Source organism: Eurypyga helias, unplaced genomic scaffold (assembly GCF_000690775.1).
Source record: "Eurypyga helias isolate BGI_N326 unplaced genomic scaffold, ASM69077v1 scaffold1548, whole genome shotgun sequence".
Classification (NCBI taxonomy): Eukaryota; Metazoa; Chordata; class Aves; order Eurypygiformes; family Eurypygidae; genus Eurypyga; species Eurypyga helias.
This window is the reverse complement of record NW_010264772.1, coordinates 1-14,183: the sequence shown is the minus strand read 5'-3', so window position 1 is coordinate 14,183 and position 14,183 is coordinate 1. Positions and strand designations below refer to the sequence as shown.

General features: G+C 46.5%; 1 protein-coding gene across 1 annotated transcript in view; it reads right to left on the bottom strand.

Moving 5' to 3' along the window:
* Positions 1-13,931, bottom strand: part of ERLIN1 (ER lipid raft associated 1) — an 18,893-nt gene extending 4,962 nt beyond the window's left edge. Inside the window, exons 1-6 of the mRNA XM_010156479.1 lie at positions 13,819-13,931; positions 12,653-12,734; positions 12,065-12,111; positions 5,589-5,650; positions 4,579-4,704; positions 3,347-3,420 (exon numbers count right to left, since the gene is read on the bottom strand). Of these exons, the coding sequence (XP_010154781.1) occupies positions 3,347-3,420; positions 4,579-4,704; positions 5,589-5,650; positions 12,065-12,111; positions 12,653-12,734; positions 13,819-13,931 (504 nt within the window). The remainder of the gene's footprint in view (positions 1-3,346; positions 3,421-4,578; positions 4,705-5,588; positions 5,651-12,064; positions 12,112-12,652; positions 12,735-13,818) is intronic.
* Between the last annotated feature and the right edge of the window lie 252 nt (positions 13,932-14,183).

Below are 14,183 nucleotides of genomic sequence, written 5' to 3'. Positions count from 1 at the left end.
TGCCCATGGCAGGGGGGTTGGAACTGGATGGGCTTTAAGGTCCCTTCCAACCCAAACTGTTACGTGAGTCTGTGAACAGTGAAACCTACTTCAATCTATTAGACAGAAACACTACTATGCACTGTTGATATTGTTAATAATTAAATGTTAAGGCACTGGGAGGTGCTGAGACCAACTGGCTGAGCAACAGCTTTCCAAAAGAAGAGTATGAAGGCATCAAAAGACAAACTGACTCTGACAGCATCTTTCCCCTGTGGCCACGTAGTCCAGCCATATCCTAAGCTGCACTGGCAAAAACTCAGCAGCAGGTTGAAAGGCATTTTCTATTCCAGTGTGGGGAACCTGGTGCAAGGGACGCCAACAAACCAGGGAGGGCAGCTGAAAGCCACCAAGATGGCAACGTAAACATTGCAGAAACGGGAATAGGCTGGCAGTATGGTACTTCTGCTGATCCTCCTCCTTAAATACGGGTGTGACACTTGCCTATTTACACTTGCTAGGGACCTCCCTTGGCTGTTGCCATCTTCCAAAGATAAAAAAGTGGCTTCATGATGATGCAGGCCAGCAACTTGGCACCCTGGGATGCCTCCTACCTGGTTCTACACTTGTGTGTGCCCATCTGCTCAGCTGTCCTCCACTGCGGGAAGTCTTCAGCTCTGCAGACTCTGCTGCTAGGGGAAGGAATGGGGAGGCCCAAGGACAGACCTTGCCAGAAAGACATCACTGTTGAGTACTTCAAGCCTTTTCTGTGTTCTTAGTCACTATATGCCCCACTCCACAGCTTCCTTCGCCTTCCTTTTGCTGTGGATGCACCTCAGAGCCCTCTGTGTTGCCTTACACGGCCATCATTAGGTCCAAGTCTAGCTGAGCTTTGGTCTTCCTAACTCTGTCCCTGCACTCAGTTCAACTAGCTTTATTCCTCTGAGCAAATCTATCCCTACTACATCTTTTCTGAGTTTTCTTTCTGCTTTTCAGCTCAGACAGCTCTTTGCTCATCCACACTGGCCTCTTGTGTCACCTGCTGGACCTTCCACACTTTGGGGTGCCCATGGCAATGACAGGGGTTCCTCCTGGCCTCCTTTGCTGACCACGGCAGTCTCCCACAGGACCCTGCCAAGCACATCTCACACAAACTGAGCTCTGTTCTCCTTAAGCCCAGGCCCATAATTCTCACGTTCACTGCTCTGAGGACCTTGAGCTCACCACCTCACAGCTGCTACAGCTCACACAACTAACAGCCTTTACATCTTAACCAGTTCTTGTTTCTTAAAAGATCCAGCAAAGCATCTCCCACTGTCAGTTTTGGTCACCACTGCCAAAACCTGTGTTCAACACCCCTCAGAAACATCCAGCATATCTTGCTCTCACTCTGTTGCCCTTCCAGCAGACACTGAGGTGGTCAGAGACTCCCATGAGTACTAGGGTCTGTGATCATGAAGCTTCCCCTGGTTTTCTACATGCAGCTTTACCTACTTCATCTTGCTAACTGAGTGGCCTGCAGCCAACAAAGACCATGCAGTCCTCCTACATGATTTGAGCCAGTTCTTCACAAGCAGCACAGCCTGCTGCCTCACCATCTCAGCCCATCCTCATCCACAGCAGCACCGCACTCAGGTGAGCTATCCCACCAGGCGCCAGGCCTGCAAATGCACATGGATTTCCAGTTTCCCATGATATGTGTTTCTGTCCAGACACTTAAGACAAGCCCCAGGGTGTGCTGCTTTCCCTGTGAAAGTTACACTGTGACACTGTCCCTAGACACTTTTTACCGTCCACTGGCTTCTGCTTCTCTTCAGGCTGTGGCCAAATTCCAGTTAGGAAAGAATGTTTTACATGAGGCAACTCGGAGGACTTGTGAAGGTCTGACATACACTAGTTTTAATAAACCTATAAATAAATGCTTTTAATTCTCTCTAACAGTCTCTTTTCAATGAGTTGCTTTCTGTGCCATTTCTTTCAAAAATAAATTGTCAGTGATCTCTGAAGTACTCGTGTGCAAACATGCTCTTGCCCCAAACCAGAATAATTTTCCTTAGAGGTCACAAAGCAATTCAGTTCCAGGTACAGTTAAGGTACGCTGCCTTACAGGGCTAGAAAGCTCAGCTCTTCAAAGGAGAAGAGTATTTCCTGACAAGAGACACAGCAACACGGCAGAGCTGTACACTGAGGCACAAGTCTTCTACCGGAGACAACGGTGCAGCTCTGTTGTGAGGGGAACAACAGGAACACAGGGCAGGATCACACTTAAGTACGAGAGATGGACCACTTTCAACAGTTATGGAACCTCTTCAACCTGCTGGTCTGGTGAGCTCAGTCAGGGCTGATGCAGGCAGAATATCCTCCAACTTCTGACCAGCAGTGAAGATTGAACATGCCAAACTGAGATGGGATAGCCTAGGCTGAAGATCAGATTTAGCTCTGTAACAGCTCCCAGCAAAGAGCTGTGAGCTTTGCTTATGCCCTTCTATAACCCAATATCAAAAAGGGCTTTTACATTATGATGATCATTTTGACTTGATGATGAACTTTTGTAGGACGTCTCTGAGCTACAGCACAAGTTAGCTTGGGTGTTTGGAAGAGCAGTGTCATCTCAATTCCTCTGTGGTAAGACACTGTCTGTGGTTCACCCTCATCAAAACAGAGCAAGCCTAGACACAAACGAGTCGCAAAGCGGAACAGCATTTCATGTACTGCCAATGGGTGGCTTTCCCTCCCTGCACGCAGCCAGCCAGCCTAGCTAAATGTGGCAACCAGAACAGCAGAACACATTGGGTCTTACTCTCCACTGCAGTAGAAATGTCCAGATTTCCACCTTAGCCCCTGCAAGCCTAAGGTATGTTTTTCCCAGTTGATTGCCCTGAACTTTGACATGGCAAAAAGACAGTATGTCCCACAGCCCAGCTAAGGTTATATGTGATTTGTTAACATTAAGTGTAAGCAGAAAACCACTTAAGATACAACATCCTTCCCTGTCTCTGGTACAAGTGCAGAAAAGATGATCTCTTTTCTTTTGCTATTGCCTGCAGAAAAGGGCACACACCTCTGTGGGGGTGGCAAAGGTAGTTTAAAGAAAAATATTTTCTTGCTCTTTTCAAATTAAATCCAATACCTGTAGGTCTGTGGCCTAAAAAGCTCCTTTTCTCTATCATGCAGCTCCTCCCCTCATATAAAACTACCATTTAGAAGTGGTCGCTGTCACATGGACAGTCTTCAACTGACAAGTCTCAACTCAAGGCTTGACTGTTTCATGTTCTGTGATAAACCCCAGCAAGAAACCTCACGTATCTAGTAAAAGGTGAGAAAATTATAAGTCGAAAAAATAATCTTTGTCAAGGAATGAACCTACCTGGATAGTGAGACCTGGTGCCATAACATTGAGATCTTTCTGCAGGGCCAGCTTCAGATTCTCATCTATCTGATCTGTGTTTGAAGGACAAGAAAGAGACCACTTAGCTTATCGTTTCTCCTACAGCTTGCGTGGCAGAGAGTCAGCTGGCCTTCAAGAGCAAATACGTCTACAGTATAAGATAGAGATGCTTTTTAAAAATCATTCAGTACTATGTTTCCCTTCCTGTACCCCCTGGAAAACGTTCCCAAGAAGAAGAAACGTTGAGCTACTGATGAACTAATGGTATCTGATCTGAGGGCAAATGGCCTTCAGCATCTCAGCAAGAAAAAGCAGCCAGAGCCTATGGTAGAAGCAGCCTGTACCTTCCTAGCCAGAGCCACACCAACCCCACTACCAGCAGTAATCTCTGCCTAAGTCCCTAAGGACCTGCAGATCCAACACTTGCTACTGAAAAAAATGCATTTTATCACTTCCAAGCTCCAGGAAGATCTTTCCACAGAAAAGGCCAGTTATGAAGGGACTGAGCTGCACATACCATGAGAAACTCCTCTCTGACTACGGATATCTGGCAAGTCTGAATACAGCATGCAAAGAGTCACAGTCTCTTAATATTAAAACTGACCACCTTATTTTTCATAAACCTGTTTTCCCCTGCTCTGCCACTCAAGCAGGAACGTGATGCTGTTATGCCTCTGGAAGCACAGGTAGGTACCAAGAAGCAGAACATTAAATTTGCTCATTCCTGAGCCACTGATACCCCCTTGTGATAAAACTAGACTATTGCAATAAACAGAGAGCATGTCCTTTCCAGCTCTCACTTGCTAAAAACAGCCAGAAGGAAGTTTTCCAAGTCAAGTCATCAATTCAGCAACAGGACAGGCTCCTACAAGCAGAAATACACAAGACAAAACTGTCCTCCTAGTGAAGGCAATGAGCACAACTGCACTCACAAGAGCAGAGTGGCTATTCCAGTGCACGCAGAAATCAGTCCTACGTGAAAAAGGACTGAAACTAATTCCTATGTGTAGATGTGGAAATACAAAAGAAATCCGAATCATTAGAGAGTAAAGTTACACAGGAAGTGACATATAGCTATATGAGGGGCTGGATTCTAGACTGCAACTGCAGCACCAAGGCTGTTTGCTTACAGGAGCCTGCTGTAACACATTCCACAGCCAAACAGAGATCACACAGCACTTGGTGCGGGCACCCAGCTGCCATTCACTTACCGAACAGCTCAATGTATACTTCCTGCAGGGTATGGGCGCTGCAGAACTGATTCAGCTCATGATGAATTTTGTTGAAGATCAAGGTCTTGTCGTAGTCTGCAGTGTAGTTTCTCACAATATCATACACTGAGGAAGTAAGAGAATTATTGTAGGTCGCCACTGACACGTACTGCTTTCTGCAATGCCACAACCTCAAGACAACAGCTCGGGGTTATTAGGAAAGTAGTGCAGCACTAGGACAGGGGGCTAGGGGGATCCCCACCCTTGGGAGCTTTCAGGACTTGGCTGGACCAAAGTCACAGCCGCCCTACCCAACTGTGAGTGGGAGGGAGGTCAGTGGAGGTCCCCTCCACAAACGCTGCTGGGATTACGTGATTCCAAAGAGCAATTACTTCAAAAGTAATTACAGCAAGATATACTGCACAGTCCTGTTTTATGATCTGCATAAACAAATGAAACAGTAAAGCCTGGCCAGGACCTGCATGCAAAGGAACAGATACTTGTTTTCACTTCATACTAGTATAATTCTCACAATTATAACATGAATTCACCCTTCGATGCCTCAGTAAAGCTAGCATTCTGCATTAAGGTATGCTGCTGAAAAAGCTGTGTGGCGCTCCGGCAGCTGGTGAAGTAAGAATCCAAGAGGGTCCTACACAGGCTTTGCTTCTGTCATCTTTCCAGGAGCTCAGCTGGCAAGCAACTGGGGGCTTTGACCTATGTATTTAGTTTCACAGGTCTCCCTTGCAGCAGCAAGAAAGAGGGCTGCTTGAGCACCCATCACTTTCTAAGTGTACAAGGGAGAAGAAATCCTCGTGTTTATTTTCATCTTTGCAAACCTGCGTCTCTGAAAAGCCTGCAGACACATGCATGAAACTAAGTGCTACAGCACTGGGAACCACAAGGATAACACAGCACAGAAAACGGAAGTCTTGCAAACCAAAACAGAGTGGCTACAGGACGAGTCAAGACAGTCACAGCACTGCTTGTTGAAACAGGCCAGGAAATACCTGCATACGGTGCCAATTTATTCACGACTTCTATTCTGTCAATGTAGATCATAACGCCACCACTGTAAGCGAAAGAGAGAATTCAACAGTTATTACTGCAGCTGTCAGCAGTGGCCTGTATTTAAGCCACAGTCATCTTTTCTCCCCCTCTTTTACTAAATTCTACTCAACTTACCCAGAACAATCTGTATTTCTTGAGCATTTTGCAATTAGATGGCAGCAAACCCCAGCTTTGTACAGACTGGCGTCTCTCTGCATAAATCAAAAGTGTGCTCCAGCAAGTCTGCAAAGTATTTTGCTTCACTTTGTTCTCTCCTACTTAGACAGCCAAAGTAAACCGCTTTGGAACAGGAATGGTGCCGCAATTATCAGAAGAGGGGAGTCAGCACAAAGAAGAGAAGGCAACAAGGAGAGCAGGTGACACCTGCAAGCAGCAGAACACTCTGCAGACGCACCGCAGCTCCTCTAGGCAGCAAACACATTTCAGATGGAAAAGCCCTTAGTTTAAGTTCATGCATCTGCTAACTCCAGTAGGAATCTGACAAGGCCTCCATTAGAAAGGAAGAAATAAAGCATGTAACAGGCTTTAATTCACATTCCCTGCATCACTGTCACGCTGCAAACAGCTCTCCAGAAACCCTGCAACCATGCACACATGCTCAGGCATGTGCGCTGTCAAGAAGCTCCAGACACCTCATCTGAAGCAGCCTGCAGGCAGTCCTCTTCCCCAGGGCATCATGTGCTGCCGCCTGGCAGAAAAAAAGAGGAAATCAGAGGTAGGGCTTGATCCTCTGCTCCTAATAACGTGGCTTTCAGCAGGTCATACCCACCTCTGGCACCAGGGAAAAACACAAACCCTACCGTGAAGAGGAAAACCTCCATTTTCAACAGCTGCTAAGTCTCCTGAGGGCCTATTTTCAAAGCACTAATGTGATTTTGTCCTCAAGGCAAAGGCAAGTCACAAACAAGAAGCTTTAGCAGAAACTGTTTAGAGGCAGCTGATCCCCAGAAGCAGACCTCACGCATTTCCAAGCTTAGTTTCTGTGGTGTTTTAACTCGAACATATCCCCCATGACAAACGCTGTTTCGTATTTTGCAGATCTTCACCTCTGGCAGTTGAAAGCTGAGTCTGCAGAAAACATCATCTGAACTTGCCCGTGTCCGTGCATTTTGTAAGAGGCCTCCCAGGCACAGCCTGTGTTCGCTCTGCAAACCCGCCTGCTTCATTGCAAGCTACCAGCTAAAAACATCACTGATGGACCAAACTCCCCTGCCAGAAGGGACAAGTCAGCAGAAAAGACATTTGTGGCTAAGGATACCTATTTCCTAGTGAAATATTACTATTAAGAGTATGAATCCCTTTTTCACTGAGGATTTCTCTTTAGGCCATGGTCATTCTTGCTGGCTCTCTTTAAGCTATTATTTTTAAATAAGATAGGCTTCCTTTACAGGTATATCAGGCTTCAAAACCTTTACAATGGCACGGCATGTGTGTTTTTCTCCACCCTGTCCCACTGCATCCAATAAAATGGCTATTTATCATTGAAAGTGATGTCCAATAGCATTCCTCACGATCTTCTGAACCTGCTTTCATCCTCCTGGGTTGTTCCAGTCACCTTATGACAACTTCACAGGACAAGGAAACCCAGCTTGGGCTATCTTCTAGATATCTTGGTAAGGAACCGAAGTAGAGCGTGAGAAAGGGCTTCTTCCTCCACCAGAATCTCCTCCACTGCACATCCTTATGGTGGGGTCCTTTTGGTATTTCAGCTTTATGGGGACATGTTGTGGTTTAACTCCGGCTAGCAAAATACCACGAAGCCACTCTCAAATCCCCCTCCCCTCCTCCAGTGGAGGGGACAAATTGGAGGAAAAAGAAATAAGGAAGCTCGTAAAATTGAGATAAGAACTATTTACTAATTAAATCTAAATTAATATATTCAAATGCTACTAATAATAAATAATTAAAATAACAGGAAATAAAACACGTGATACAATATGATACAATTCTCACCACCCACTGACCAATGCACAACAGGGGTTGAATAGTGGGAGTCAGACCCAGAAAGCCCAAGAGTGATAGCAGGCTGAGAGCGACTGCAGCCCAAGAGCTGCAGCCGTAGACCTGGCACAGCAGATTCCGAGCGAACCCTCTCAGCGATAGCAAGACCAGGAAAACTAAACAAACCCACCAACTCCCTCACAAATGACCCAGCATAGGGATTTACCCAAGCAGCTAACGAAGGAGTCAGGGAGAGTGTTAGCAGGTGCCAGGAAGTAAACAAGAGAAGGTAAGGGAGAGAGTAATGGCTCTCAGACCCCCACCTCGCCTCTGCCCCCAGCATGACGTACTGTAGGATGAAATACTCCCTTGGTCACTTGGGGTCAGGTGCCTGAGCTGTGTGTCCCTGCACTGCCTGTAGCGAGACAGCGAGAGCTGGGAACGCAGCTGCAGGGTCAGACGGGGAGACAGACCTTGAATCTGGTGCAGGCATTGCCCAGCGGCAGCTGAGACCTGATCAGCGCTGCTCTCTGCACCCAGGAACAGCTTCACAGCAGCCACGGTGAAGCGAGTTAACTCTTTCCTGACTGAACCCAGCACAGGACATCAGAAGGAAAAAGGAGAGCATCTGAGACAACCTGCCTCCTGTGCAGGACTTGTCCACAGCCCCTTATCACCTCACACGCAGGAAAGGCTGACACCTCAGACCAGAGAGGACTGCTGGCTGCCTGACCCAACCAACACTACCCACAGCAGCCCTGCCAAGGATCTCAACCAGTGTGGGTCAAGAAGGTGGGCCATAAGCAAATTGTATCAGTCCGGTTGGTCAGGCAATAGCTCTGAGGAAGCAGGTGCCACTCAGGACCCATATACACCGGTCACCTATTTACCCACGGAGGGCTTAAGGTTAAACCAAGCCTACAAAGCACTTGGACTGTGTTTTCCTTCCATCCATCACTTCACAGGGACCTTGCTGCTGTAAACCCCAGAGCCAGACTGAAGTGTTAACACTGATCTGAAAATGCTCATTTCAGACATGACACCCCCTCCGACAGCCTAGCCCAGACGATGTTAGTAAGCCTCTGGGGTGCAGGAGATAATGTCCCAGGCAGTTTCAGGACAGTTGCTCTGTCAAAGCATCACGCTCTGATTCAGGGCGATTCACACGCCTTGTTGACCTGGAATTGTACAAATACTCTCCTCACCCTATGGCTTCAACGCTGGCTCAAACAGCGCTCTTTCATTTCGACAAGCCACTACCACTCTCAAAACATCTTTGTTTGCCAAAGCCTGTTTCTTGCCAGATGCAAAGCAAGGCAACTCCTCCGGGGGAGTCTCATTCCACAGCAGCTTCTGCAGCCTTTCTAACACCAGCATTGCAGCCCCTGTAAGGGACGCTCGCACGCCCCTGAGCTCCTCACCGCAGAGCCGCACCAAGTTGAGCAGGCTCTTTGGTCAGGGAGAGAGCAACAAGAAGAAATCCATAGGAAGTCCAAAAGGAGGATCAACACGTAGAGCATGTGCACCTGAGAGAAGCTTAAGCATAATTCAGCAGTAATAGTGCCTAACTTCCCAGGACAAGGGGAAAGCACACAGAGGACTAACATACACCAGCAGGCATTTCAGTAAACCTTAGAAAGTCTCACACATTTCAGGATTTTAACTGGTGCCAGGCCAGGAGAAGACAAGGGGAAAAAAAACCCGAAGGACGTTGCCGTAAGAAAGGGGCTGCAAAAAGAGGCAAAGGTGTAATGCTTATTGCTTGAGCTGACCACAAACAAGACCAGACCAGGCTAGGCAATCAGAGCATGTAAAAACTGGGCTTAAAGGTCAGATCTGGTTTAAGAGATACAGGGATTAATGCAATACATCCACTTGCAATATTCATGACATTTTTCCACATGACTGACTAACAAACACAGATCTGTCCCAGAGCAGCATTCCTCCAGTGTTCCATTGGCATGCCTGCCAACGATCTGCAGCATGAGCACAAGACAACTCTCATACCTTTGCAAATAAACATCTAATGCTTGAGTAATATTACTGCTTAGCATCCTGGCTATTTATTGTTTCTTGTCATTGTCAGAAGTCTGTACAATATTTAGCATGATTCTTCCCAGTTAAGTTTACAAGAAAAATGCTACTTACTTCTCTCACACAATGTTTGCCTAACACCATTTTCAACTCATTTATTGTATTCCACATTTAATATACCTGTGAGTATATTAATTCTCAATTAATTCTTCGAGTCAGCCCTTTGGAATACTTTGTTGTTATCCTAAAACTTGTTTACTGAACTAATTTTCCACCAGTTTTTAGAGATCAGCAGACCTGTAATGTGCTGAACTTTCCAAGGAACTGTGCACTCTTGTCGGGGAAAGCCAGAAACCTCAGACGCCAGAGGCAATTTGCAGCCTAGGACAGATATATATTGCACCTGCTGTGATGAAAAGCTTTTTGTTTCTGAGGTAACAGCTGTTTTATGAAAAACTGTCACCTGGTGCCAAAGTATTTTAACATCTGTATTTAACATATTCACTTCATGCTGTCAACTACAAATGGGACAGGCAGGGCAGAAACTGGGCACGGGACACCCACACAGCCATTCGGAAGCTTCCTAACGTAGGTGAGGATACAGGGGACAGGAATATGTATATGGTGGAAGAGAAACCCAGCCTTTAAAATCTGATGGTTTAATATACAGTTACAGAAACTGGAAACCGTTGAGGATCTATTCTTGTAATGAACTTTGAAACGGGATAGTGAAATTACCGACTTGATCCACTCATTATCTACAAGCTAATGTTTTGTTATGGAAATGCAGATTTACAGCTTTGGCATGGGACAGCTTCAGACTTAAGAGTCCAAATGCAGCAAATATAAAGGCTCTTGCAGTTACACCTTAAAAATGGACAAGGCCACTGGGACCTTTGGTCTGAAGTGTATTCAATTATTAACTAAGAACTGCTTCACCAGCTGCCTGTTGCTTTAGAGCATGTTTATTACCAGTAACTTCATAACCACCTGCACTGCACAACTAAATCCCTCAATGCTAAAACGTAATAGGGACTGAATGAACTAACTATACAGAATTAAACAGAATATTTAGCTCCTAAATTAGGCACACAGAATGGTCAAGGCTGGCAGGGAACTCTTGAGTTCATCTGAGCTCAAGTAGGGTCAAAGCAGCAGTTTCATGTAGCATGTTACCCTGTCTAACATGGTTAAGCTTCAGCACAAATGCTTGGTCTGTTGAGAAGGTTTGCAGGACACCATCCTTGGCCCAGAGACGTGATGCTGTTTTACAATGTCTGTGAGGTGCAGTACTCCTATTCATGAGCTGAAAGTTGCTACTAAACACATTGGTAAAACTCTGCTCTGGTGACTTAAATAAGTGTGCCATTTAAAAGATATAGAACATAGTGAGTCTTATTCCTCCTTCCTGCAATCACTTTTTGCTGGATCTACAGGACCCTGGCTGCTGCACTGAACACCAGTGTTATTTACAGACGCTCCTGAGAGAGGTCTAAGGCCACTGTGCCCAAGTCACATTTGATAAGTTGCTATGAGGACTAATTGCAAAAACTCATTTTCAGTAGGCGCTAAACCAGATAAAAATTAACTCCGTCTCGTTCATGTTGCTACTAACATTCAACTTCTCATTTCAACATAGTCATTATGTGTCATCATTCAAGTCATACTGATCTTACTTTAAAAATAAACAAAACGAAATATTGTTGAGTACCACCAAGCTAAAAGACAAGGAAAATCACCAGATTTGTTTTCATCCTGAAGAAACAGATTTGGTCATCACTTTTAACCTGTAAATGAAATAGCACAAGATCTTTCAACTCAGCTCAACTAGCCCTCTCCTCCTGTTACTGGTCTGCTTGCTAAAACTATATAATCTGTGCTGACAAAAAGATCAGCTTAATTATGAAGCAGGCCAGTACCACCCATACATAGGATTCTTCCTTACTCCTTCTCTCTCTCTTCATGTCAGTGAAACATCAATTCCAAAAATGCCCAGATGATTCCAGGAGACTTATTTTCTTGAGTTATTTTTGAAGTGAATCATCTCTCATAAGGAGGATTCCCATTCACCATTTACTTTTGCCCACTGCTGGGGTCCACACTGGCACTAGCCACAAGATTCAGACTAGAAATACGGCAAAGCAAAGGGCAGACCAAAGCACAAGCAACAGGCTATCAGAGTAACCAATAGAAGAAACATCAAGAGAGTGTAATGAGAAATGCCCTCTGAACATCAACTCAGGCGCAAGGAAAAGAGCTCCCTCCCACACCTCCCACTCTATTATTTCCAGGTGTGATGTATGTGTGTATGTTTGGGACTAATTTTTGGGTACACGCCTTTACTTTTCAGCTTTTGTGTCACAGCACTGTAAATGACCAGCTGCAAACTACACAGAGTGCATCTGCTCGTCACCAGAAGAAATACAAAGGAAAAACATACCTTGTTCCACAAGGCACATTTTTCACTTCATCGGTCTGCAACGTGGTCTGAAATAAAAAGACAACCAGTGTTCACAAAACCTCTGCATTCTCCAGGAAGACAATGCTGTGCCCAGACTCTCACGATCGTTACATAGGAACATGGAGACAAAAACATGTCCTCTCCCTCCCTCCTGACTTCTGCAGGTGTGAACAGAAGGCAGGCTTCATTTCAACTTGCCTTCTGGGAGACAGAAAGGCAGCTGTGCTCACTTCCCTACTCTCAGCTCCTGCAGCACTAAGGTCTGCAGCTCTCCTCCAAAACTATTAGGGCCACAAACAGAGACTGTTCTCCCACAACACATCATCTCCCGTCCCAAGCAACACACACACATGTTGTGGAGATTCCACCGAAAGGACAAGTCCCAGCACACAGCTGGGTCTGGCACTGGAGGCAGAAGGAACCAAGGGCTTCCCAGGAGCTGCTGCTCTGACTACAACAGTGCCACGCCCCTCTGCAAACACCAGTTGCCCAAGTCACCCCCATTCAGCAATATCCCTATCAACATCCACTCCCGTTCACCCTCTTCCAAGGCAAGAGGGTACTAACCTGCACGGACTTGAACGTGGTAATGAACGGGAGCATGATGTGGTAGCCTGGTCCACTCGGACTACTTAACAACGCGCCACCCCTACGGAGAGAGAAAAAGGGGAAAAAGGCTCAAGCAACTGGAAACTAGCAAGTGATGGCTTTGACAGAAAGCGAGTACATTCAAACTGACAGCAGTCACAGCTGTGGCAGTGCAAATTATGTTACTCACCTCCACCCGATTTGTCACCAATTCCTGACCACCTATCATACTTGCCTGCTGCAACTCAACAATCATTTGCTTCAGTCCTGTGAGCAATTAACTTTAGAAACGCAGATATTGCTAAATTCTTCCAGCACTGCTAAATTACAGAGAGCTTTAAGAACACAGATTTTCCTCTCTAAATAAATCACTGGTAGCCATGGTAAAATCCAGCAGTTGGTGTGATACCACAAGTTTGGATTTCCACAAGGCATTCAGCACAGCACAAGGAAAGCCCAGAGTCTCTCCTGGGGACTGACAGGTGGTTAAAAGACAAGGAGACACACAAGAGCTCTAAGCAATCGATCCTTACAGTGCAATAAGGTCTCCTCCAGCATCTGGCAAAACCTACACTGTTCAGAATACTTTTAATTAAAGGGAAGAGCAGTGCAGAGGGAAGTGGTGCACGGTGATGAGCACAAAGGGTAGAAAAGGCAGGACAGAGATATAATGGGCCCCAGGTGAAACTCAGCCCAGAGTCATGAAGACAATCCATTCCAAAGCAACAAGGAAGCAGGTACTCTGGCTGGCTGACTACTACAGCAGAGGTGACAGCCGTCAGTGCAAGAAGGAGAGATCAACAGATATGAAAAGCTTGGATGGACCAGGAGCTTTTGTCCTCTAACCTTTAAAATACAAACGGTAACCCAGCACAGGGGAGGAAGGAGAGGAAGGAAAAGCAGCTGAGGATTCAGAAAGACCAAAACCTTTAACAGCTCTGCATAGAGCCTGGCTACACAGACCCATGTCGTTTCTGGTGCAAGAGAACAGAAACAACAGGGTCTGCTCACCTTGGGGCAGAACCTGGAGGGAAACGCAGCAGAGAGCAACCACCTCCTGTCTGGGGCAGGAATGAATCCCAGCCGAGAGAAGGAAGCTTAGGGAACGCTACAGAAGCTGTCAAGGCACTGGCAGGGAACAGTACCTGTAATACACAGCCAGGTGCCCCTCCTCAACCCTGTGGATGGAGGAGTACAGGAAGAAGACGAGGAGTCCCGTGGCAGCTGCAACGACGGCTCCAGCCTGGGCCATGGTCATGCTCGCATCACCTGTGGGACACAGGCCGTTACCACAGGCCACGGCGTGTGGTCTGGGCGATGGGCCGCGGACAAGCTGCGTGAAGATCTTCGCTCTCTCTCGGACGGTGTGCCTGCCCCTTTTCCGGCAACAAAACCTTCTCAGCTCTTGGACCAGAAAGCCAGGAAACAGCCTAAAAGCAGCGCGCGGACCTCGCTCTGCGGCGGGGTGCCGCCGCCTCCCATCCTCGCGGCTGCGTTACCCCCTCACGCT